This window comes from Ambystoma mexicanum, chromosome 9 (assembly GCF_040938575.1).
Source record: "Ambystoma mexicanum isolate Mex_15411 chromosome 9, UKY_AmexF1_1, whole genome shotgun sequence".
NCBI classification, from domain to species: Eukaryota; Metazoa; Chordata; class Amphibia; order Caudata; family Ambystomatidae; genus Ambystoma; species Ambystoma mexicanum.
Genome location: NC_090931.1, coordinates 738,412,251 through 738,435,078, shown reverse-complemented (window position 1 = coordinate 738,435,078; position 22,828 = coordinate 738,412,251). Strand labels below are relative to the sequence as shown.

General features: G+C 45.1%; 1 protein-coding gene across 4 annotated transcripts in view; it reads left to right on the top strand.

The window, feature by feature from the left end:
• OSGEPL1 (O-sialoglycoprotein endopeptidase like 1) overlaps positions 1-22,828 on the top strand; it is a 440,031-nt gene that overhangs the window by 110,699 nt on the left and 306,504 nt on the right. The window contains exon 3 of one of the 4 annotated variants that reach the window (XM_069615644.1): positions 10,317-10,567. The exons of 1 other annotated variant lie outside the window; for it this stretch is intronic. In XM_069615644.1, the coding sequence (XP_069471745.1) occupies positions 10,317-10,567 (251 nt within the window). Of the gene's footprint in view, positions 1-10,316; positions 10,568-22,828 lie in introns of those variants that run through there. 2 more of the 4 variants (XM_069615643.1, XM_069615646.1) reach the window with 2 other exon arrangements.

Sequence of the window (22,828 nt, the reverse complement as noted above, 5' to 3'; positions counted from 1 at the left end):
CTTCCCCTTCATCTCCTCCCCGGGGGCTGTCTCAGTGGGGACCAGCGTACTATTCCGTTGCCCCCTTGCTCTGTGGGCTGTGCCTCTCTGTTTCACCCGGGCTCGGAGCTGTCCCCCTTGGATTGCCTTCTCTCTCTCTCTCTCTCTCCTTGCGTTGTTGTGTGAGTTTCCCCCGGCACCAAGTAAGTAGAAGAAGCAGCGGGAGGAAGGTAGGCGGGGGCGGCCGGGTCTCGCTTCTTGGTTTCCGTTGGCACTTGTAGTTCCCTGCAGGGGCCTGCTGATCCTGGGAGGCCTCGGTCCTCGTCCGCCACACCAGACCCCTCAGCCTCTCCAAGGCTTCTGAGCGAGGCTTGCTCTACAGCTCCTGTAGCTGTCCTGCCCGGCTTGGGGTCCCGGAGCCCCAGCTCCTCCCTTCTGTTTGCAGCCTTGTCTCCTGTCTCCTCTTACCCTGGCTCCGGACCACTAGCACGATCCGGGGGGTGCTCCTCCATCTCTCCAGTGGCGGCCCCATCTCATCTCTGTGCATGTGGGTTCTTCCTTGTCTGGCCCGCGGTCGGGTGGCGTTTCTGCTCCGCTCGCCTGTCTTTACTTCACTGGGGCTCCAGCTCTTTGCCTTGCTTCCCTTGGGTGTGGGTGCAGCCATATTGGGACCTCTCGGGCTGCTGCCGGAGGTGTCTCTGGTGGGGGTGCACACCACCGCCCTCTCCCCTCTGTGTATGCCTCTGCCTTCTTATGGTGTTTCGGGCCGACGCTGCGGGACTATCGAGCGCAGCCTGTCTGTCCCTCCGCTCCTCTCCCTCGGCGGGTTGGCGGGGCTTCGCTGAGTTTGTGCTGCGCTTTGCCGCTTTTATTTCTTTATGTATTTTATTTTATTTTCGCCCGTGGCCTCTTTGGGGTGCTGCTTCACTCTGCTCCCCGAGGGTCTCTGCTTTGTGCCCGGGGAGAGGACACTCATGCTGATTTACTGCTGTCGGGGGCTCCGGAGAACTGCTTTCAGAGTGCTCCCCCTACGGCAGCCATCTTGGGAGTCCCCCTCTCAGCTTTTAACGTCTCCTTCAGTTAACGGGCGTGCCTCAAATCCACGACCAGTGAAAGGCCACGCTATATTCCTCTGTGTAGCAGTTTGTCGCAGCCAGGCGCTGTCTTCTCACAGAGTAAGGAGAAAGAAATTCAAATTGAAAGCACTTTTAGGGTTGGCACCAGCAGCCACAGCCAAACAGCACTGTGAGGGCACTCTTCAGGTTCACGCGCCGATTAGTTGTTAGGAAACCCGATAGTGGCTGGGAGAAGTCCAAGGGGCAGCAAAGACTTCTATGCGCTATATCCTAAATTGTAACTTGTCGTGGCTCAGTAGTGCCTCAACCGTAATGAATGTGCCATCCAATTTAAAGGCTGCTAGAACAAACTACTATGAATGCTAGTGTTTCAGTTGCATACCTTATGGGCTGGAAGGCTCATCTGGGTAAAAACAAACCCCCATTTTTAAGGCGCAGGTACTTAATGAAAGTAAGACTGGCTAGCAGAACTTACATTCAAGCAAAATCCATTTACTCAAGCTCCTGAAATGTAAAATAAATTACTGGTTTGACGTGTCAGAGCGGTAGCAGGACCCATCTTAAACTTGGGTAGGTTGCCTAGTATAAGCAGAGCCAGACCTACTCTTGGTGTGCTGAGAGAGTTGAAATGAACCTCATTCTCTCTATCCCCAGAATGTTTAACGCAGATTAGTGCCACTGTCCCTGTACAGGACATGAGTCTCTCTTGTTTCAGAAGTTCCCACAGAGCCCTGGGGATCAGAGCGGTCTGCTATACTGTTAGACCCACACACTATAGCTATCACCATGCACCACTCCTTATACCACCGTAATTGCCAGTGAACCACAGGGAGCAGAGCCTTAGAGACAAACAGCAGGGGCTGGGTCCTAACTGAGGTTGCACCGATTATGCCGCTGTAAGCAACGGGAGAGAAACCCTGATGTGGAAAGGGCTACAGGTACACAAAGCACCTGCGTCCATCGGGCTGGACCAGAAAGACACATTTCTTGATGTTTGTGGACTTTCTCCACCCATGTAAGGTTCAGACTGGGAGACCCAGCAGTCTGAAGACCTGCTACCTGGCTAACAATGGATCACTCACCAAAAACACTGGGCACTAGCTTCCCTGAAACGGGAAGAGAAGGAAAGCAGAGAGCAACCGACACCAACAACCAAGTGGCCTTGTGAAAGATAACGGAGGCTGAAAGGATAAGGTGCTGAAGACTGTATGAAGTCTCCCAGGAAATGTTCCAGGCCACAAGAGGAGGAAATAAAAGGGTTTTTTTTTCTGAGAAAGCAAGGATTGGCCCACGGAGTGGGCTTTCCCTGAGTGGCCAATGGGAGCCTTAGGAAGTTTCCAAACAAGTAGTGGAGGGCTTTAAAAGCCCAGGAGAGCCCGTGTTCAGAGAGAGTTGGTCAGCTGAGGTCAGAGGAGGGGCAGGAGGTCCCGGAGACCCTGAGAGGAGTGTGAAGCAGCTAGAGGTGGGTACTGGTGTGTTTGGAGAGAGTGAAGTTAGGATGTTGGAATTAAGATACTGGTACCAATTTGGTGAGAGACTTGCACGGCTCCAGATACACCAAGTTATTCATACACATTGAAAAGTTACATTTGCACTTCTTCAGATCAGGCAGTAAGTCTGGAAGATTGGTCCAAACATATTCATGGAGCTGTGTGGATGAAAACAGGGACAGCCTTCTATGTGTCGGTTTTCCATTTTTTTTGGGAATATTTGTACTCCCTATTTTTATTTTTCGGGGAGTAAGTGCCTATTTTTAGGGAGTAAAAGTGGCCAATACACACCTTATCTGTAGGGCTGTGTGAGATGGTCATTGAGGGTAATTTTGAAGAGAGAGAGCAGCAAGGGGGGTGTTGAGACCTGGAATGAGAGAGCGTGAAAGGAGGAATAAGAGAGGAGGAGAAGATGGCAAGGAGGAGTTAGAAAAGTAGTAAGAGGTGGAGTGGCGAATAGTGAAGAAAGGTTTGAGTAGCAGCAAGCGGATATTGGAGTGGGAGTAGGAGGAAGAGCGTGTGAAGACTGATGCAGTTGGGAAATGTCGGACAGGATTGAGGGGGGATGAAAGACTGTAATCACCATAAGAGGGACCATACCGGTTTGGTCACTTAAGAATTCCCAATGGGTTTGGCAGAGATAAGGTTATGGCCTTTAGGCCTTCATACGGTGTAAGGAAGGGATGGTTAAGGAAGGCATGGTATCAAACAGTGAAGACAGACACAAGTGATCACAGTTCAAGGGTGTTTATTGAACTTCAATGGGAGCAAGCAACGACCATCAAATAATAATACTGCAAGCCCTAGTGGAGTCTTAGTCGAAATAAAAGGGCCTATACTAATAAACCTATTGCCAATCCTTACTTCGAAATACAAATCGTGTGGGACAACAATGTATGCAAAAAGAAAAGTGCTCAAGAAATGATATGGCAGTATAATTGAGCAGTTGGCTTCCCTTCCCTACGTTTTCAGCACGGGACAAGGCGGCATGCTCAAGCTTTGCACACACACTGGCTTCTCTGACACGAGGATATAGTGCAAAGCATAGGTATCAGGGACTTCTGTGTCAAAGTCTCTTTCCAAATAAAAGGTCTCTTATTGTAGAGGGCCTGATGTAGCAAACCAAGAAAACAAGCACCAAAGTTCCTTTCTTGTCAGGATTTTCACATTCACAATTGTTCTCCCTCGTTAGGGCTCGGACCCCTTATTTCACATTCACAATTGGGTTCCCTTGTTCCGGCTCAGACTCTTATTTCCCATTCACAATGGGTCTCCCTCGTTTGGGCTCTGACTCCTTTATATCAAGTATCGAAGACTTTCGATTTTGCAAAGGATTTTGCTTAAACTGTAGCAGGACCACTTCGATTCACTTCATTCCTCATTCTCGTTCTTTTACTTTCTTTTCTGCCACTTCTTGGCTGGACACCTCACAGAGACCTTTTGATTGAACACAATGGTAGTGCCGGACCACTCTGTTATGGGTATTGTATCTTTCTTCCTTCCACTTCAAACATCCATCAGCAATTAAGCTGTCCTCGCATTTTTCATCACACTCTTTACCAATCTTCGTACTTGCGCTCTTTATACAATGTTGCCTCTTGCATCCTTGACTTCAACACAGACCGGTCTTTGTGCACCCTTCTAATTTTGCCGTCTTACTCCCCTCGTTCATCTGTCATCCGGAAAAAGCTACTCCTTTGTGTCATTTGCCTCGCTCGTAGTATGCTCTCGTGCTCTGCCTTTTATCAGTGTGTGGAAGTTTAATGGAAGTCAAGTGTGAATGGTTACCAGCAATTGCCTAACCATAGTAGTGGTACATGTCGGATACAAAAAAAATAGCAGGTGCTCGTCTCTAGAAAGAACATGACATGATAACCTGTTCTGTGGTTTTTTCTCACTTCGAGAGTCCGCAGCCATCGCTTTTTGCTTGCTATACTTTTCACAAAGGAGGAATATCCATTCGCATATCCGTCTTTGTCCCGTCCACAGGGGCAGTCCAGCACTGTGCAGGCAAAACTAATTTGAACAAGAGTACCAACAGCAACCCCAGACACGTGTTGCAGCCCTGTTGGTCCTCATCAGTGAGGTGGAACTGTGCCTCTCTGAGCACAGTGAGCAAGGGGTCCACGTCTGGGTTCCCTCAGGTAACTTAGTGACCAACCCCAAGTTCCTTCCAAAAATACAAAAAAGATAGCAGGCACCCCTCTCTAGAAAGAACATGGCATGATACCCTGTTCTGTGATATGCAAATAGTAAATGGCAAATATGCAAACTGATATGCAAATGGATATTCCTCCGTTGTGAAAAGTACAATGAGAAAAAAATGATGACTGAGGACTCTGTGTGAAAAAACGCAGAACAGGTTATCATGCCATGTCAAATGGCGATGACTGTTTCTCACCTAAACTCTGGGACGGACTGGCTGTCGTTACCTCCTAGGCCAGCACCTTCTCAATGTATCCGCTTACATTATAGGCTTCCTCCCCCTCTGGCAGGCCCACACCTCCTATATTATGAAGCAACCTGCTCTCAGCATCCTTTGCACTTAACTCCCAAAGCCCTGGTATGCAGGCACAGCTCTGAATCCCCTTGCCTTAGAATCTTGACCATACATATCCCCAGTGTCCTCCAAAATCTTGTTCGGCTGCCTTCACTCTATCTGCCAAGTTACAAAGATCTTTTCGGATCAGCAATACTTCTGTGCTGACCTTTCTCATCTTGGTTACTTTCGACATTTGAAGACTAACGATTGCGTTGAGTAGCTCACTGTGTTGTGTACCAATGTAGTCCAGATCAGGTCCAACAGATGGACCAGTCGCATCTGCATTCCTCTTGGGTGCCAAAGCACCCTGTGTATAACAGTCCATCTTGGATTGGTTTATCTGTTGTGTCTGTCTGCCCACCATAAAATGGGGATGGCTTAAAAGATATCCTACAAGATCTCTTGGGGAGTGAATGGTATGCTTCTTACAATCTCAACGACAGCCGTCCTACAATGTACTCAATATAATAGTACGGCATGATAAAGTGACAGTGTAAAGTGATAAGGCACTTAATCCCAAACCTAGACTCACCCACAGTGAGCCATCTAGCTTCTTATCAAGGCAGAAACAATTAAATACCAATACAGCTTGCTCATGCGTCACAGTTGGAGGACCCAACTGTGTGAGGTAAAGTGCATTTGGCCACCACCTCTGACGGCCCTCGCTGAAGCTGCACAGTGCGCTCAGCCTCCCGCTCACCAAAGTACTCAGTTCTCCATTGCTCCTGAGGCAGTTGCAGACACAGCACTTAATGCCAGGGGCCACCAGCGGAGCTCTACTTGTCAGGGACACGGTACTCTACAAGGCAAAGCCGCCTCACCAGTCGCCAGGCAGGATCGCTCAGGCCGAATGGCTGCGGCCTACTGAGCTGCATCTTCAGCAACACTTCAGAATGGTGGCCATCTTGGTCTCAGGGTTTCGGTGGACCTGGCTTAGTATGGTACTGGTTTTGGTGTGAGCACCTCTATGAAGCCCGCAGCTGCTCATGCTAGGGTCTGCCGAGGAGTCCCATGAAACAGAGGCAGCAGTTGCTTATTGCTCTCCAGGCCAGGAAAAGGTCAGGCATGACAGATCATGAGGCAATACCTTTGAGGGTATTTTACTCACACCGGACATGGGTCATTGAAACGTGGAACATTGGGGAGAAGATGGCTATCTGAAGAAACAATATGTGGCCTTCTTTCCCAAAGAAAAACATGTATAATTTGTGATAACTTGTTTTTTTCCCCGTTTAGCCTTATTTATTGTGTGTTGTCATTTTTTAGATGAGAATATGTGAATGTTGAAGAGTGATAGAGTGGCTGAGATATGTTTGTCATTTTGCATTGATGCTGTTTCACTGATTAAAAGCACATTTTTACTGTCCGTTTACTGTTTTGAAGAAAATAATTATGATTATATATGACTATTTTAGCATATGGCTACTATGTTCCCGGGAGGACAGCTCAGCAGCAACGTGCTCGCCTTGGAAGCAAGACGACACGAAGCAACACTGGTCCGATCCCCGGGTCCGCGCTTAGAAACCTCTGGTTATTTAAGCGCGTTATAAATATGCAACGAAGACAAAAAAACTAAACAAAAAAAACAATTCCTGTAACAGCACCTCGATGCCCGCGGGCTGTGTGAGAGCTTTAACATGCAAAATAAATAAATAAAAAATGTTGGTTTCTTAAACTGATGCCCCCCAATGTTTTTCTGGTTGCTGTTTTGTTCCCTCATCCTGTGGTGGGTAGGGACACCTGCATTTCCGTTTCAAATGAGCCTCCAACTAGTCACTTTTATTCTTATAATTGACACTTTACTCACTCTGCTGTTAACAGTTGTGATGAATCAAGGTAATTCATCCCTTTCCCCCAATGGAAAGCCCCTCCACCCCCTGTGAGGCTAAGGAGGTGAGCCAGCTATGCAGCACCCTCCTTAGGGGTCAAGACTCCCCCTGTGCGGACAAGGACTCCTGTTCCTCTGAGGAACTTCCACTTTTGCTTATGGTCTACTTTGGAATATCAGACAAATTGGAAGAACTACAACATAGAGACTGGGAAGAAGATGTTACCAAACGTACATTTTAACCAGAAAATGAATGTCTCTTTAAGGAAAAACTCATTTAACTGTAACAAAGAAGCTGAACTTGAGAGCAACTGCGAAGCAAGAGGAGGCCGAGAGACGCATACACCAGCCAGGCAAGCCCCAGGTCGGCGCAACACCTGACAGGGGAGGAGACTCTGCAGACGGCAAAGCCTGCACGTTTGAAAACTGCAGGGAGCCGAGAGCAGGGCACGGTACGTCGAGCATCCAGAAAGAAGAAAGAAGAGAGGAGGCGATAGTGGTGGCGTGACCACAAAGATCCTGTAGTGGACCGGCGGTCCCTCAAACTATGCCGAAACCACCAGGTGGCTCAGAATGCTTGCAAAACAGTTACCCATGGAGCTGTCGATCCATAACGAGGGAGAATACGGAGGTTGGGTACGCCAGACAGAAGCAAGAGTCAGAGCAAACAAGGAAAGTAGCAAATCCCAAATATACAAAGGCCCCAGTGACGTTACCCAAGGCAAGCCCCGGTAAAGGGGAAAATGGGATACCTGGGAGACATGAGGGGAATAGTTATGAGACTGTTCATATTCGTCCTAGTGATAAATATGAGGGAGTAAGAAACTGGAATGATGGTGACAAGAGAAACCTTAATATAATCAACCTTGAAAGAGACTCTGAATGTTAAAAACACACACCTGAGGAGAAAAGCAAAGTGTTCATTGAGAGAAGTACGAACACAATAGGAATTTTAAGACGCACTAAGAGTGAGGGAGCCAGGCCTGGGGAGAGGGTAAACTGAAATATCTGTCAAGAGACAGAGAAGCTAAAGTGAAAGAATATTGTGACCTACGTAAAAGAGAAAAGGATATATAGCCGCCATTAAAGAAATCCACACTGCAACAACCATTAGAGTGCGCCTTGACCAACGTGGAACTCTTACAGAAGAAATTAACACCTTTTGTGGAGTTAAACAGGGCTGCCCCCTGGCGGCAATCATATTTAATTTGTTCCTCTCGGATATCGGCATTGCAATTGATGAGCCTCGATCCTTTTCCCCTAAAATACATGGCTCTGCCCTGAGCTGGATGTTGTACGCTGACGATCTAATCCTGCTAGACACTACTCCAATCGGCCTTCAGCGCAAAATGTATGCAGTAGAACGCTATGCGGATAACAACGGTTTGTACATCAATAACACTAAAAGTGAAATTCTGACGCTGCAAAACCTGCAAATGGCCCGCCACCGGAAAAGCAATAAATTTTGTTGGCATTTAGGAAAAGAAAAACTAATCACGGTAGAAAGCACAAGATATCTCGGCATGCAAGTTAACACAAATTTAAATGACAGCCCCTGGGTGGAGATTGCGAAAACAAAATGCCAAAATTTTGCTTCCCAAGCCATGATCCTAAATAAAAGATATGGGAAGTTCTCGCTCAAGCCAGTGATATCCTTCTACCAACAGAAGGTTGTCCCAGCTCTCATATACGGAGCCGAAAATGCCTTTGGGTGTCCAGTGGAACTCTGGTCAACCCTAGAACACATCTTCTGGGTGAAAACCTTACACCTACCAAACAGCACTTCAACAGTGTGCTTACGATATGAGCTAGGCTTGATATCCATTGAGGCTCGTATTGCGTGGAACGCCCTGGCTCTATTTAGGAAAATCACGCTGCCTGATGCCGCCCCACAATATAAAATATTGAGCAATCCTGGAAACGCGAACCCAGACGGGCTGTTAGCCATATGGTCAAAAAAATGTGAAGAGCTTCTGACCATGTATGAGACCAATATCAAAACGCTGCAGGACAATCCACTGATGGTAAAGAAAAAGATCTGGGAATTAGACTGGATTCAAACCAGCACAGACCGAGGGACTTCGAAAACAATGAGAGATGCCCCTAGTGAAGCAAGAGCGCTTAACAAACTGCAAAATTATGTGGTCTTATTCCCAGACAACAGGAGGAGGGCCACTTTCATGAGATTTCGCCTAAATCTGTTTAGAACAAAAGAACGAACAAAGAACTGGGCTGGAAAGGACAAGTCAGACACAGTATGCAGGTTCTGTAAAGCCTGCATTGAAACACTCAAACATCTTGTCCTATTCTGCCCTTTCCATAGATCCCTAAGAACTAAACACTTAGGCCAAATGTTAAATGAATACTCACTGAGGAGTGCTGAAGAATGGTGGCACTTGATGTTTACGGGCTCCAATACAAAACTGACAAGGGTGCTGACCTTATTTCTGCATGAGATTGAAAGGAGCCTTGAGTTATCTGATGCCGCAGTACAGGGACTTCAGGGTAGTGCTTAACATTGTGTAAACCTTCAGATGAAGTACATTGAGCCCTTCCCGATAAAGCTCCTCTAGTACCAAAGGCTTGACCCCTGTCAAAAGGATGGAATCTTATTTCATGCTTATATGTTCTGCCTTGTCTGGTCTTGTCTTGCTTTGTATTGGCTATTGGGTTCTGACAAACTGGATGTATTTTAAAGGTTTGTATAAACCAATAAAATAAATAAAAAAAAAAAAAAAAAAGAAAAGGATATAAAGGGGGAGGATTACAGAGACTGGGTATCACTACCCTGGAAAAGGGGGGGGGGGAGCAACCATATATGAGCAAAATGGTTGTTCAAGGTGCCAACACCTGAGAATGGAAAGGGGTGTACCAGGGTCTTGAAGGAACTATATGAACTGATTAAAGGAGCCATAAGAGATTACTTGCACATATTGTATTAACAAGAACTGAGAAGAAGAAACATGCAGGAAGCAGTTGAGGAGAAGGGAGTCATTCTCCTATCTTTAGTTGTTAGAATAGTGGTAGGGTCAGTATGGCTTAGTTTGGACTGTAGGCACTTTGCTTTTGGACATTCACAGACGAGCACCTAGCTAGTTTAATAGACAGGCAACACCCCATAGAGATAGGGACATATATTGTTTAATAAATATGTAGTTGAAATGTCCTCAGAGTCAGCGTCCTCCGTCTGATCTGCTACACAGTTTAGAAAGTATTAAAATCCTTTTATTATCTTACCTATTGAATGCCAACTCATTCAAATTTCAGTCCTCAAGTAATACATCATGATCATGGTGTTCCTAATGACAGCAGAATTGATCTATATCTACTGTCTGTTCCTTTTAAGGCACCAATGTATGCTGTTTTTCAAAGTATTCATTTTATAATTGTGACTTTGATAGTTCTTTTTCAGGGCAACCTGCAGCTTGAAGTTTCCAGTGCAAGGTATAGTTACAAGTTGCTTTTCTAAATCCCAACATCTGATTCCCCTTTCGGCAGCCTTGGGTAAGCCTGCCTATCATTCTGAGCACTCCTCGCCAAGATTAGTTCTAGGAATTGAAACGAGTTGTGATGACACAGGGGCTGCTGTTGTGGATGAAACAGGAAAGATCTTGGGAGAAGCGCTACATTCGCAAAAAGAAGTTCATTTAAAGTAAGTAGAGCCTACATACCATTTTAACCTTCTGATTCAATGACCGAGTTGTTGGTAAAGAGCGAACATGCAAGCTATACAGGATGGTGCCTGATGCATGATCCTTTTATGAGTCTTCCCATCTGCTCTTTTATTTCTTTCTATTAGAAGTGGCTTGCTGGAGGGGCATATTATCTTTTCACCTATGGCAATTGTAATCCCTATTTGAGTTTAAAAACTGATCATGAGAATTCTAAACTCGGACAATATTCTGAAGGGGGCAACATTTTTAAACAAAACTGCTCTGTATATGCTAGATCAAATATTTTATAAACCAGCGCATGCAGCATTTGGTTTCTGGGTATATAATGAAAATGAAATATGAACCTTGCATTATATTCTTCACAATCTTCTGGAAAAAAAAGTTGTATGTATTTTGGAGAGTATTCAGTAAAGTTGTCCTGATGGGAGTTTCTGCTGAATGGGTTGACTTCTTAAAAATAGCGGATTATGAATGGACTTTTTCCTTTTTATGACAATGTGTCTCTTTTAATTATTCTCCTGTTTTGATGTGGTAATTGCATGTATTTTTATCTTCTTTATTTTTATTGTTAGAAAGCTGTTGAAATGTACTGTTATATGACACAAGTAATAAAAAAGGAAATATTTTAAATCCAGCGCATAGCACACGTGACATTTGGTTTCTGAGTGGTGAAACTGTATTTTTATCTTGCATGCATGGTGTTAGCAATACCTGTACATAGTACTAAAGAGCTTTGTTTTGGGTTATCCAGGATACATTAAATGTCAACATTTGTACTAAGCTAGTTTTTTGGGAGTTGCATGATTCTTACCGAGAGCTCACCTCTATTTGTAGTAGATCCAAATTAACATATGATTTAGGGAGGCTTATGTAGTAGAATGGGCTAGATATTTAGACAGAATTTAAGGTACTTTTGCTTAAAATTCAAATGCCCTATGGGGTAGTCCAATTGTTTAGTTTGGTTACCTCAATGTTGACAATTTGTGTGTTCTCATCATAAAGTGTTAATGAATGCTGCTCTTATGTTGCTTGATAATGGTGATCAGGGGTAGAATTTCTGAAGTGCAATAGAAAGTTATAGCCCTGTTTTCTTCTGAAGGTAGCAGTGTGATCATGACCAGCCTCTATCAGCATGGTGGGCATTATAATGTTTCCCCCGGATAAAATCTTGAGCAGCTTGTGCCAAAGGAGTAACAGAACGCTCTAAGGGTGCCGATGAAGGAAGCTGACACAAAGGTGGCATGGTGGTGGTTAACCTTTATTTATAGAAGAAAGACCCTCAATATCCCTATCATCTAAGTGGGGGTTCCCTGCCTCAAACTAATACTAAAAGATCCATCAGAATGTCTGTCAAAATTAAAGTCCACTGTCCTGTGTCACAACTTACCTCTATCCCTCACACTACAACTGCAGGCTAATATAATCCAACAGAAAATCCCCCCCCCCCCCCCCAAGGAGAATGACTCTGTTCTTCTGGTATTCATGTGATGTTCAAAAGAATGTTCTCCCGAAAAAAGGATGCCAGGGGGAATTACTTCCTTACCCTGACTTGCGGGTTTCATACAATCGTTGCATAACTCCACATTCTGGACCCGGAGAATGACTCCCTCCTCCTGCTACTGGTTTGCACAGTTCACAATAAGGCCAGGAGGAATGACTTCCTTCCCCTGTCATCTTTTGAATATGTTCCAAGGGGTTTTGTGGTGTTCGCAGAATGACCCCTTTCTCCTGGTATATTAAAAGTTATTTTTCGTGCTTTTCAGCTTGCTGTATGTTTTACCACTCTTTCACAGTCCCAGCAAAGTCCCAAACCCTTATCTGCTGGTAAGTGGAATTATCCTTGCCACTCCGCCAAGGAAGTTCTCCTCGGTTTCTCAGATCCCTTGTATTGGGGATCGAGAACTTTCTCTGGTAGTCAGTGGGCTTGTGGTTGCGACTGCAACAAGAAAGTTCTCCTCAGATGTTGGAGGCTTGTGGTTGCGACTGCAACAAGGAAGTTCTCCTCAGATGTTTGGTTCACTCTCGGTAGGGTCCCAGACCCTTCTCTGGTGGTCAGTGGGCTTATGGCTGCCACTGCGACAAGGAAGTTCTGCTCGGATGCCTTCTTCACTGTTGCTAGGGTCCTAGACCCTCCTTTGGTGGTCAGTGGGCTTGTGGTTGCCATTTCAACAAGAAAGTTCTCCTCGGATGCATTCTTCATTGTTGCTAGGGTCCCAGATCATTCTCTGTGGTCAGTGGGCTTATTGCTGCCACTGCAACGAGGAAGCTCTCCTCCGATTCTTGCTTCCCTGTAGCTAGGGTCCCAGACCCTTCTGTGGTGGTCAGTGGGCTTATTGCTGCCACTGCGACAAGGACTTTCTCCTCAGATGCTTGGTTCACTGTTGCTATGTCCTGTAGCTAATTTGTTACTATTGGGATGAGGGAGATCCTCCCTGATGCACTCTGCACAGTTCAGCTTCCCAATAACCCTCTAGCTTCCACTGGGCTGAGGAACATTACGTTGTGTCCCTTTCTCTTGTGCCTCCCTTTGCCATCTCGTGGGACTGCGGCACGTCACTGGTCTTTCCTGGGATGGCGTTTCCTGTAGGTGTCTTCTGCTGTTGTTCTTGTCCGCTTTGGGGTCCCGGTGCACCTTTGCAGTCCTCTGCTCCTTACGGTCTTGGCTCCGCTCTTGGACCCGACAGTCCACATGGTTGGTCACCCCACTGTTTCTTTCCTTCAGCTTCGCAGTTGGGTCTGCTCTTGTCAGACACTGAATAGACTCTTGCAGCCTGCTGCCGGTGTCCCCTGCACAGCCTTCACTCAGAGTTCGTTACTCTCAGGCTCTAGCAGGCTCCTGGTGAGCAGACTTCCTTAAGTCCCTCTTCTCTATCCTTTTTATCTCGGGGACTCCGCCCCAGTGCAGTGTCAACACCTGCAGATAATGTCTTTGGCATTCCTCATGCCTCCTGTGAGCCACCTCGTGGCAGTACTAAAGAGTTGGTTACTCTTCTTGGTTGTTGTGTTCTTCCTCGTTTCAGTATGTTCTGTTCTGGCACTATTTCATGTGTTATAAAAATACATGGGCTTACTCTTGATGAAATGGCTTGCTTTGGAAGGGGGGCTAGGGAATGTTTGGGAGTGACGTGATTTAACGGGCTGCACCCTAGGTGATCGTCCTTGTCCCCAATGGGCGAGTCCCTCCCCATGAGGTCCTCCTGCATTAAACCACCCTTAGGTGAACTATTGGGTAGCGGCCGCACCTCCCTAGCCTCATGGGAAAGGGCTCGCCCCTAGGGATAAGTGACGACACCATGTGAATCGTCACAACACACAGACGTTGTCCATGAAATTCATCTATTTTCTTAAGTATAACAGGATGGGTCGGTATAACTACTGCAGTGACTTGGCAAATCAGTCTAAAAACCCTATTGAATGCTTGTCCTAAAGGTATTGGGATGGTTTAACCCTATGTGTCTCAACGATTTACCTTTGGAACGTTATCCTTTTGTACAGTGCCCCTTCTAGAAAGGTTTTTGAGTTATAGTGCCCAGCTTGCTTTTTGATTCTCATTCTCAGTGTTATAGTCTCCACTTCACGTATTTGATCTACAGACTCGAAATTATAGTGCCCAGCTCCCTCCTTGATTAATCTACCAGCCAGAACACCTCTCCTCTTGCCCTTCGCTATGTATATGCCTCAGATATTTTCACCCTTTAGCCCTGGGTCACCCTACTAAGCTGATGATACCTTTTACACAAGTGTGCAAGTATTTATTCCCACCTGCTCAACATTTCTTTTCAGGCTTTGTTCTTGTAACACATCAGCCATTGGTCAGTCTCCTGGCCAAAGTCTTCTCTGACCTCGCTGCATTTGGCCAATTCCGAGCATGTGGAATATAGCCCTGACCAAGTGCTTGGCCTTCTCTCCCCTTCTGTGTCTGGCATCTGCTGAGCTTTAGACTATAGACTTCAGTATGCTCACTGCTTTCTACCTTTCTGGTGTGGCGGATCTGAAGGAGACGCACTCAGAAGACATGATTCCAATTATTTGATGACACTTATAAGTAGAAGGCCTTACTTTCCCTATTACTAGCGGGAATACCCTACCTATCTAAATAAACTAAAGGTGCTCGTCAGTTGTCAGGAAGTCCAACGCAAATATTTCGTCTATCCAAACTAACCCTATTTGACCCTACCGCTATATTGAACTAACTTAAATAGACCAACGGAATGTATTTTCTTTGATAGTCTGTGTATTTGTAGATTTTATCTGTGATACAGATCTTTCTTGATATAGTATCCTTGGATAGTCTTTGAGATCAATTCTTGTAGCTCTTCAAGTACTCTTACACGTCCTAGTTTCTGTGGTCCTTAGTTTAGAAAATCTTCCTCTCAGAAAATTTACTGACACTGTGATTCTCAGTTTTATATATTCTTTCTAGTCTTTCTTTCTGACATTTCCTGAGATGGGCTTCTCTGGCCCCTCTTTAAACACCTGCTGTGATAACTTCTTTGTCTTACAGTGTCTTTTTTGTTAGCTTGTTCATTCCGGCATTTTATATCTTATTTCTCATTATATGATTCTGCATTAGACTTCCTCCAATCTTGAACTTGAAAGGAAGGTGGATTCTTCCCTTCTTCCCGGGGAACATGTTTCCAGTCTCTATTAGTTCCCCACCTGGGTTGCTTATGTCCCTCTGTTTTCTAGGCTTTTCACTTCTTATCTCCCTTTGTTTCGTACTTGATATCTTGTCCTGGGTACTAGGACGAGTTTCTCCCTACATATAATAACCCTCCTCCTTGTCCCGGTTATTTGTTATTCTTTTACAACTCCAATTACACAATTTTAGTACTATTTGCTCATCCTTATGATTGGGTCGAGTTTCTTCTGATCTATAATGGTGCTGCAGAGTGTTTAGCAACGTGGGAAATCTTGCTACTGTTCTTTTTACCATTACACTGCCAGGAGGCGTTTTCCTACCTGCTTTGTTTCACCCAGATAACCTGCAGTAGCCGCGGAGCACGCAGAGTGCTGCATAGTGTTTGGCGTGCGGCAAGGAGGCAGTAGGAGAGCGCCTGAGTAAACTTTTAACTGCCGTTGTCTTCCAGTTTTACAGGGATGAGTGAGAAGAAGAAGGAAAAGGAAAAACATTTCCTCCTTGTTTTTTCCTTCCTCGCCTCAAGGACTGTAAACTGAGCTTTTTTTCTGAAGGGCACTGTTTGACTGGAGCTACATGGCATACACTTTATGTTCAAACATGCCAACTAAAAGAGCGAGGTTGGATATTAATGGTGTATATCTAGCTAAGGAAAATACGATTAACTCAGTGTATGACTGCTTAAAATAGTAAACTTGGAGAACCAATAAACTTGGACAAAACTGTTATCACTATACAAACGTGGCAGAGTCAGGATTTCCCTTGCTCTTTCGACAAAGTGGTGGCCGGAACAAGCACTTGCGATGCAGTTTTCCCACCAGGTGACGTAGCCAAGTAAAGGTTTGCCTTGAAATATTCTTCTTCCATTGTAGGATCTTGAGTTGCGGCAAACAAATGCATTTGATACCTCGGGGGGGGGGGGGCTCACGCTCCCTTCAGCACCTTGACGCAGCAGATGTAGAAAACTGTCCCCCACAAAGACCTGATCTAAGACGTATCTATATTAGCACCAACAGTGTCACAAGAGTTAGCTAAACGAATACGTTTGTCCTTGGTTCCGGATATAGCCTGCTCCCCCAGATTGGATAGAAGAGAAAGTGTGTGCTTACATTGGACACTGTCTCACCCAGTAGTGGAATCATCTCCCAAAACTTTAAATTTGATGGAGGATCTGGGACTTCAAACATTGTGCCGGGGTGGTTCTACCTATATGCATCCTCACGGAAAACAGGTTTTCATAGTATCAGAGATGAACCATCAAAGTATTTAAGTAGCCTTGTTGCCTGAGGAGGTGTTGGTGGATGCATTTTCTTTCCCGGTGCTTTCTCGAATCCTGACATCAATGGACAAACGTCATGAGACTTTCCAATACGAACTACGGGTAGTAAGACAGACTTCAAAAGAATTAACTACAAAAATGGTTTTGTTATGGGCTTGGCCAGCCTGGTCAGTGTACCTCTAATAGGGGGGCAATTCTATAGACGGTGTTAAAGCCTTTGATCAGACCCATTAATGTCTCATCAATGGGTGGGACTCCAGGAGTACTCACAGCAGATGTCTTAAATCATTCTGTTTATGTGATACTAAAAGAGAACACTTTAGGGAATATGGTTCCAATTTGTCACTACTATAGCTACTCAAGTGTTGGAGGGCGATTTGTACAAATCTAATGGTGGGTCTATTTGTGATCAACAGCAATTCGATCCTAATTAGCGAGGAAATTGGAATGGTAAATCCCCAAGAGAATGGTTCCAGTGAGGCTCCTGGGGCTTCTAAATCTAGCCCAGATGATGTAATTGCGGAAAGTAGAAATAAAGTTGTACTGAAAAAAACAAAAAAAAGGCTGTAAGGGATCACGTAAATTTCTGCGTCACTTGACATTGCAACTTAAAAAGGTGAATTTCTCACCTGAAAAAGAGCTAAGGGGGAGAGAGTCGGTGATACGTGGTAAATCTTTTCCAATATTTGATGAGACGCCAAAACTAAGTAAAAAGAAAAAGTACTAAAAGAGTAAAATGAATTTGCCAAGGAAGAGGAAGGAAGCCATTACAAACTTTTTAAAACCTTCAACACTCTTGAATGATTCCTTGAACATTAGTACCTTGACAACACACTAGATGATGCTTTTCCCTCCGCAAGTGATGATGTTGAGAAAAGAGAGAAAAAAAAACACTAGTGAGGTTGGGATTAGATAACTGATTAGAGTGGTAAATGAGGTTCATGATGCAGAGATTACAGTATCAAGTTTAGGGTACAACGTCCTTTCATCAGGGGATGTTTTTTCGCAGGGTTTTTTACCGTAAATTCTTTAACAAAAAAAACCCATCGAATTTTTTGGGGGGGTTAGAAAATTGTATATATGGGATGTGGGTGTTTGGGAATATATTAAAAAGTAAGGAAATGGGGTGTTTGGGTGGGACCCCCCTCAAAATAAAAATGCAATGAGTTTTTTTTAAAAAACAAATCTGCGGTAAAAAAACCCAGCAAAAAACATCCCGCGATTTAAATGACATGGAACCAAGTTTAGTACGTACTGCACAGGAATTCATTCCTAAAGGGCTGTCCGCCCTGGAAGACCAACCTTATCTGGTTTTCTTGTCTCAATGGTGGGTGGAGGGGGTTGGGGGGGTATAACAACTCTTTAAATTACTAAATAGGGGAAATGAAAATGCACAGACCCCGCCTGCTACAAATGGAGGGAAAGGAGTGGTCTTCGATACAGACCTAAGCTTCTTGAATATTGAGCAACATTTTTGAGTAAATGGATTTTACCCTCTTGATAGACAGTATATACTAGCACTCTTTGACGAAATACCCAGGCTAACTTTAATTAAATCAGTGGATCTGATACACATGGAGTTTGTCTACCCAATAAGAGTGGACACAGTACGATTGGGATTCACGAGTGAGATAATTAGAAACTGGATATTGGCTGAAGCCTTGGCTTTTGAGCAGCTAGGATATACTCCCATGATAAACTGTTGATTGGTGAGGGGGGAGAGATGTTTTAGCTCTGTGTGACCCTTTGGTCATTAAGGTGAACAACGGGGACATTGTGGCCAGAGCTGCCTCAGGTTCTAGTGTAAAAAATAAATCTGTATTTTATGATTGCCATGCAAAGCATTTAATATGTAAGACCAAAGATGGAACGTCGCCTGTTAAGAACTAAGATTGCAACTTGAAATTGGCCTCATGGAACACGCAGGGCTTTACCCATTTGGCTAGACCATACAGCCTCTGGGGGGATTGTCAATTTATCTTGCTCCAAGAAACGTGGCTCATGGATGAACCAATATTAGATGGTTACACCATCTTCCATGAGCAAGCAACAAGAGGTATTAAAGGTAAACCTTACAGGGGCTGCTATGTGATATGTGCTTTATGTATGGACTGTACGTTTTCAATGGAAAAATTAACTGTGGGGGTCTAGTGACATTCTGGCAGTTAAATTAATGCCAAAATGATTGGATTCTTGCCTGATGCTGAATGTGTATTTTAATCCTTCTGATGTTGACTTGTTAAATTTTGTGAATAGGATAACGGACGTTATGGATACTTACATGACGTAGGACTCTGGATGTTTGCTCATGGGGGATTTAAATAGCGAATGTCTAGATGAAGACTGCTATAAGGCCCGAAAAGTAGGGGCGGCTGGTATCCTTGAAAGAGGAAAGATGAATAAAGAAGTAATGTCACTTTGGGACTTGAGGTTGATTAACGGAAATGTTAAAGGGGATATTCCACCTAATGACACAAGGGTATGGACATTGTCAGCATCAATTTTAGATTATATTTTTGTATCTAAAGAATTGTATTTACGCAGTGATAATCTGTTGGTCCGAGATCTTGGTGGCAGTGACCATAGATCTTTATTATTAACTTTATTAGTAGAAAATTAATATGAACCATTGATACCCAACATGAATATCGAAATGAGAGAGACCATGCAACTATTTGGACACCACGTTTGGAACTCCAATTTAATACACGAATGGCTGAATGGCTGAATGGCTGAATGTCTGATGGATGACAATTTGGGAGTTTTAACGCCGGGAGGATTTGTCCCCTTTATTAAGAACACCCTTGCCGGCCTCCTCCCTATGAAGCGTCTAGATGATCAACCTAAAATTAGTTCACACAGGCATCATTTTGATGAGAAGATGCATGCCAGACAGAAACTGTATAGGAGGAAGCAGGTTAGGGAAATTAGGAAGCTGTCATGATGCCTACCCCCGGGCATCCAGACCATGCTGCAAGAGATCCAAGCCCATGTGAGGCTTGGAAGGGACTACTTTACCTAGGGACTATTTTGTTACTTGGGCATGGTTGTGGAGGAATACTTACCTAGGACTACTTTGGAGGCTATTTAAACCACGCCCGAAGAGCAACACACGCTTCGCGTTATTCTGCATCCTGCAGCGTAACGCTCACCGTGCCTGCAGTCAGCATCCAGCCTCTTGCCACGCCCGCCTCGAGTCCAGAGCGCCTAGAAAGGAGGGAAAGAAGAAGAAAGGTTAGAACAAGAACATTATTGGGTTTCTTACCTGATTCCGGATTCATCGCACCTTTGAACCAGAAACAGACTTTATTTTAAACAAGTCGCATCGCCAGCAGCAGCGCCGCGCCATACTCTCCGTTCCTCGCAGCATCTCTACGATCCGGCGCAGTCTCCATCATTATGTTGCCGCATTCCAGCCCATAAGGGGGACAAGAAAACAACATGGTGAGCCGATGGAACAAACAAGGACAATCTCTTGCCACCATATACTTACCTGATTTTACCGCCGGAGGTATTATTCACCAGCACGCCAAATCTTCTTACGCCGCACCTAGAAAAGAGAAAGCACCGAGTTAAACCTTAGCATCATTTAACGGACAGCGTGGGATAACACAGACTCTTACCTGAACGCTTTCTGCTGCCACAAGACGATCTTCTTTTGGGTCTAAGCTGCAAGATAAACAAAGGAATTGGACAAGAGTGATTATTCAGACATTTCTGAACTCTTAAGAACTATATACTTGCGGTCCTTCGCCAGGAGGTTTGGAGCCAAGATTTGTTTAGAACACTTCCAATATCCTCAAGCCAGTGAAGTAACTGGCCATCAACGCGCCCCTGCGTTCCTCGCAGGATGGAGAGCTCATCATTCAAAACTATAAGGTGAGCTTGGTGAACGGGAATATCGGAGGTGATAAATGGGGTCGCAGTGAGGGGCTATTACTCAAATCCACGGGTGGCTAATTCCCTTTCTCCGCCTATAGGAGACTACTTCTACGGGTCAAGCAGATGAAGCTAGGTGGGCCAGTCCATTCAGTCATCTCTGCACTACGCATCACGTTGGTGGAGACCGTGGCTGTCCAGTTCCGCTCGACACCCCTGTGGGAACCACGTGAGCGTAACAGAACGCAAAGCCATCCTACAAATCCTCACCCGGGTGTCATGGAGAGCTCAGAAACTGACCAACTGGCCCAATTATTAGGGGAATTTAGGGCTTAAGTACATGCCGCTCGCCAAGAAACTAATACCCTCAGGAGAGAGCTGATTGTTTCTAAGGAACGCACTGATGTTCTTGCTAAACAATTACTGCAAAACCAAGTTGGGCAAACACCATTACCTGGACTTGGGGTGGGGGGGTTTGGTGGGGGGGTGAATTCAACTCCTTTTTTCATCGAGCAATCCTGTGCAAGTGGTTCTACCAGGGAACATTCGTTTAGCCCCACCGCAACATTTTGCTGGGGACCCGAAAAAGTTTGCCGTGTTTATGAACCAATGCCGCTTGCACTTTTAATGCAGACTTGGAGCCTTTCCAAACAATCAAGCCAAAGTAGCCTTTGTATTATCATATCTCAGCGGCAGTGCAGCGAATTGGTCAATTCCACTAGTCAATCAGGATTACCCTATTCTTCGGGATTTTCAGGGTTTTCAAATGAGCATGGAAAGACTATTTGCCCGGCACTCCCAAGGACAGGCCCTGGATAACAAACTTTTGTCCCTACAACAGGGTAACCAGGACCTTCTAACCTACATTGCAACCTTCAATAGGTTGGTGGTGGAAACTGGATGGCCCAAGGTAAAACAGATTTCATCGAGGACTTTGAGGAGAACTCAAAGATGTTTTGGCTCAAGTTGTGAACCCACCTCAAGACTGTGCTGAATATATAGACTTAGTGGTCCAGTTAGATGACAGACTTCAGAACAGGCTGACCGAGCCAAGTTCGAGAACCGGGTGTTGGTTAAACCCAACGCTACCCCCCAAAGGAGCAGATGCCTCAGAACCCATGCAAATCGGAGGGGTTAAAGGACCCTTGACTCAGAAGGAAAGAGAAAGGAGACGGCAAATGCAATTATGTCTATACTGTGGAACTTCGGGACATTTTCTACGGGATTGCCCTGTAAAACCACCCAAGAAAGTGGTAGGAGCTGCTGATAAAAGCCATATGGAGTTTGACTCGGGGAAACGACCAGGCCCGACAAGCGTAGAGGTCCTCTTGCCGAGCTTGAAGGAGGATACTCGGACCTCGCACTTCATCATACCAACGGTCCTTATAGATCCAAGGCAGCCATCACGTATGCACGCAGTAAGGGCATACATTGATAGCAGGGCCATAGGAAACTATGTGGACCACGAATTGGCTTCTAGGATGAATCTAACTCTCTGCAGAAAGACCACTTCGGATGTCATCACCACAGTCGATGGAACTGAAATTGCCTCTGGGCCTGTAACTCATTCCACCGCAAAGATGACACTATTGGGTCAGGATGGGCATCGAGAGACTATTGTGTTTGATTTAATCAAAGCCCCGCAGTTCCAAATAATACTGGGGATACCTTGGTTGGAAACACATAATCCTTGTATTGATTGGCGAGAGAAGAGAATAACCTTCCCGGATTGTGCATATACTTGTTACCCGAAAAAACCCTTGAACAAAGGCCTGGCCACAGTCACTACTCCAGTCGTGCAGTTACCTCAGGAATATCAAGAATTCCAGGATGTTTTCTAAAAAGAACAGGCCAACACCTTACCACCTCATAGATCATACGATTGTCAAATCGATCTCATACCCGGTGCACAACCTCCATGTAGTAGGATCTACGCCCTTACGGAACCTGAAAACCTTCACCTATGACAATACTTGGACCAATACCTTGCCAATGGCTTCATTCGTCCATCCAAGTCCCCTGCATCTTCAGCTTTGTTCTTCGTGCCAAAAAAGGAAGGTGACCTCAGAAGGTGCATAGACTACCGCGCATTGAATCAGATCACAGTTAAGAACCGATACCCAATGCCTCTGATCCCTGAATTACTAGACCAAGTAAAGGACGCTTGCATCTACACTAAATTAGATCTCCAAGGGGCATATCATCTAGTACGTGTAAAGAAAGGCGACAAATGGAAGACTGCTTTTCGCACTGAGTACGGGTTATTCGAATACCAGGTGATGCTCTTCGGGTTGTGCAATGCACCAGCAGCCTTCCAGTATTTTATGAACGATGTCCTTCGTGAACTCATTGACGTCTGTGAACTCATTGACGTCTGTGTTGTCGTATACATAGACGATATTCTAGTGTACGCCTCTTCAGAATCAGACAATGTGAAGCACG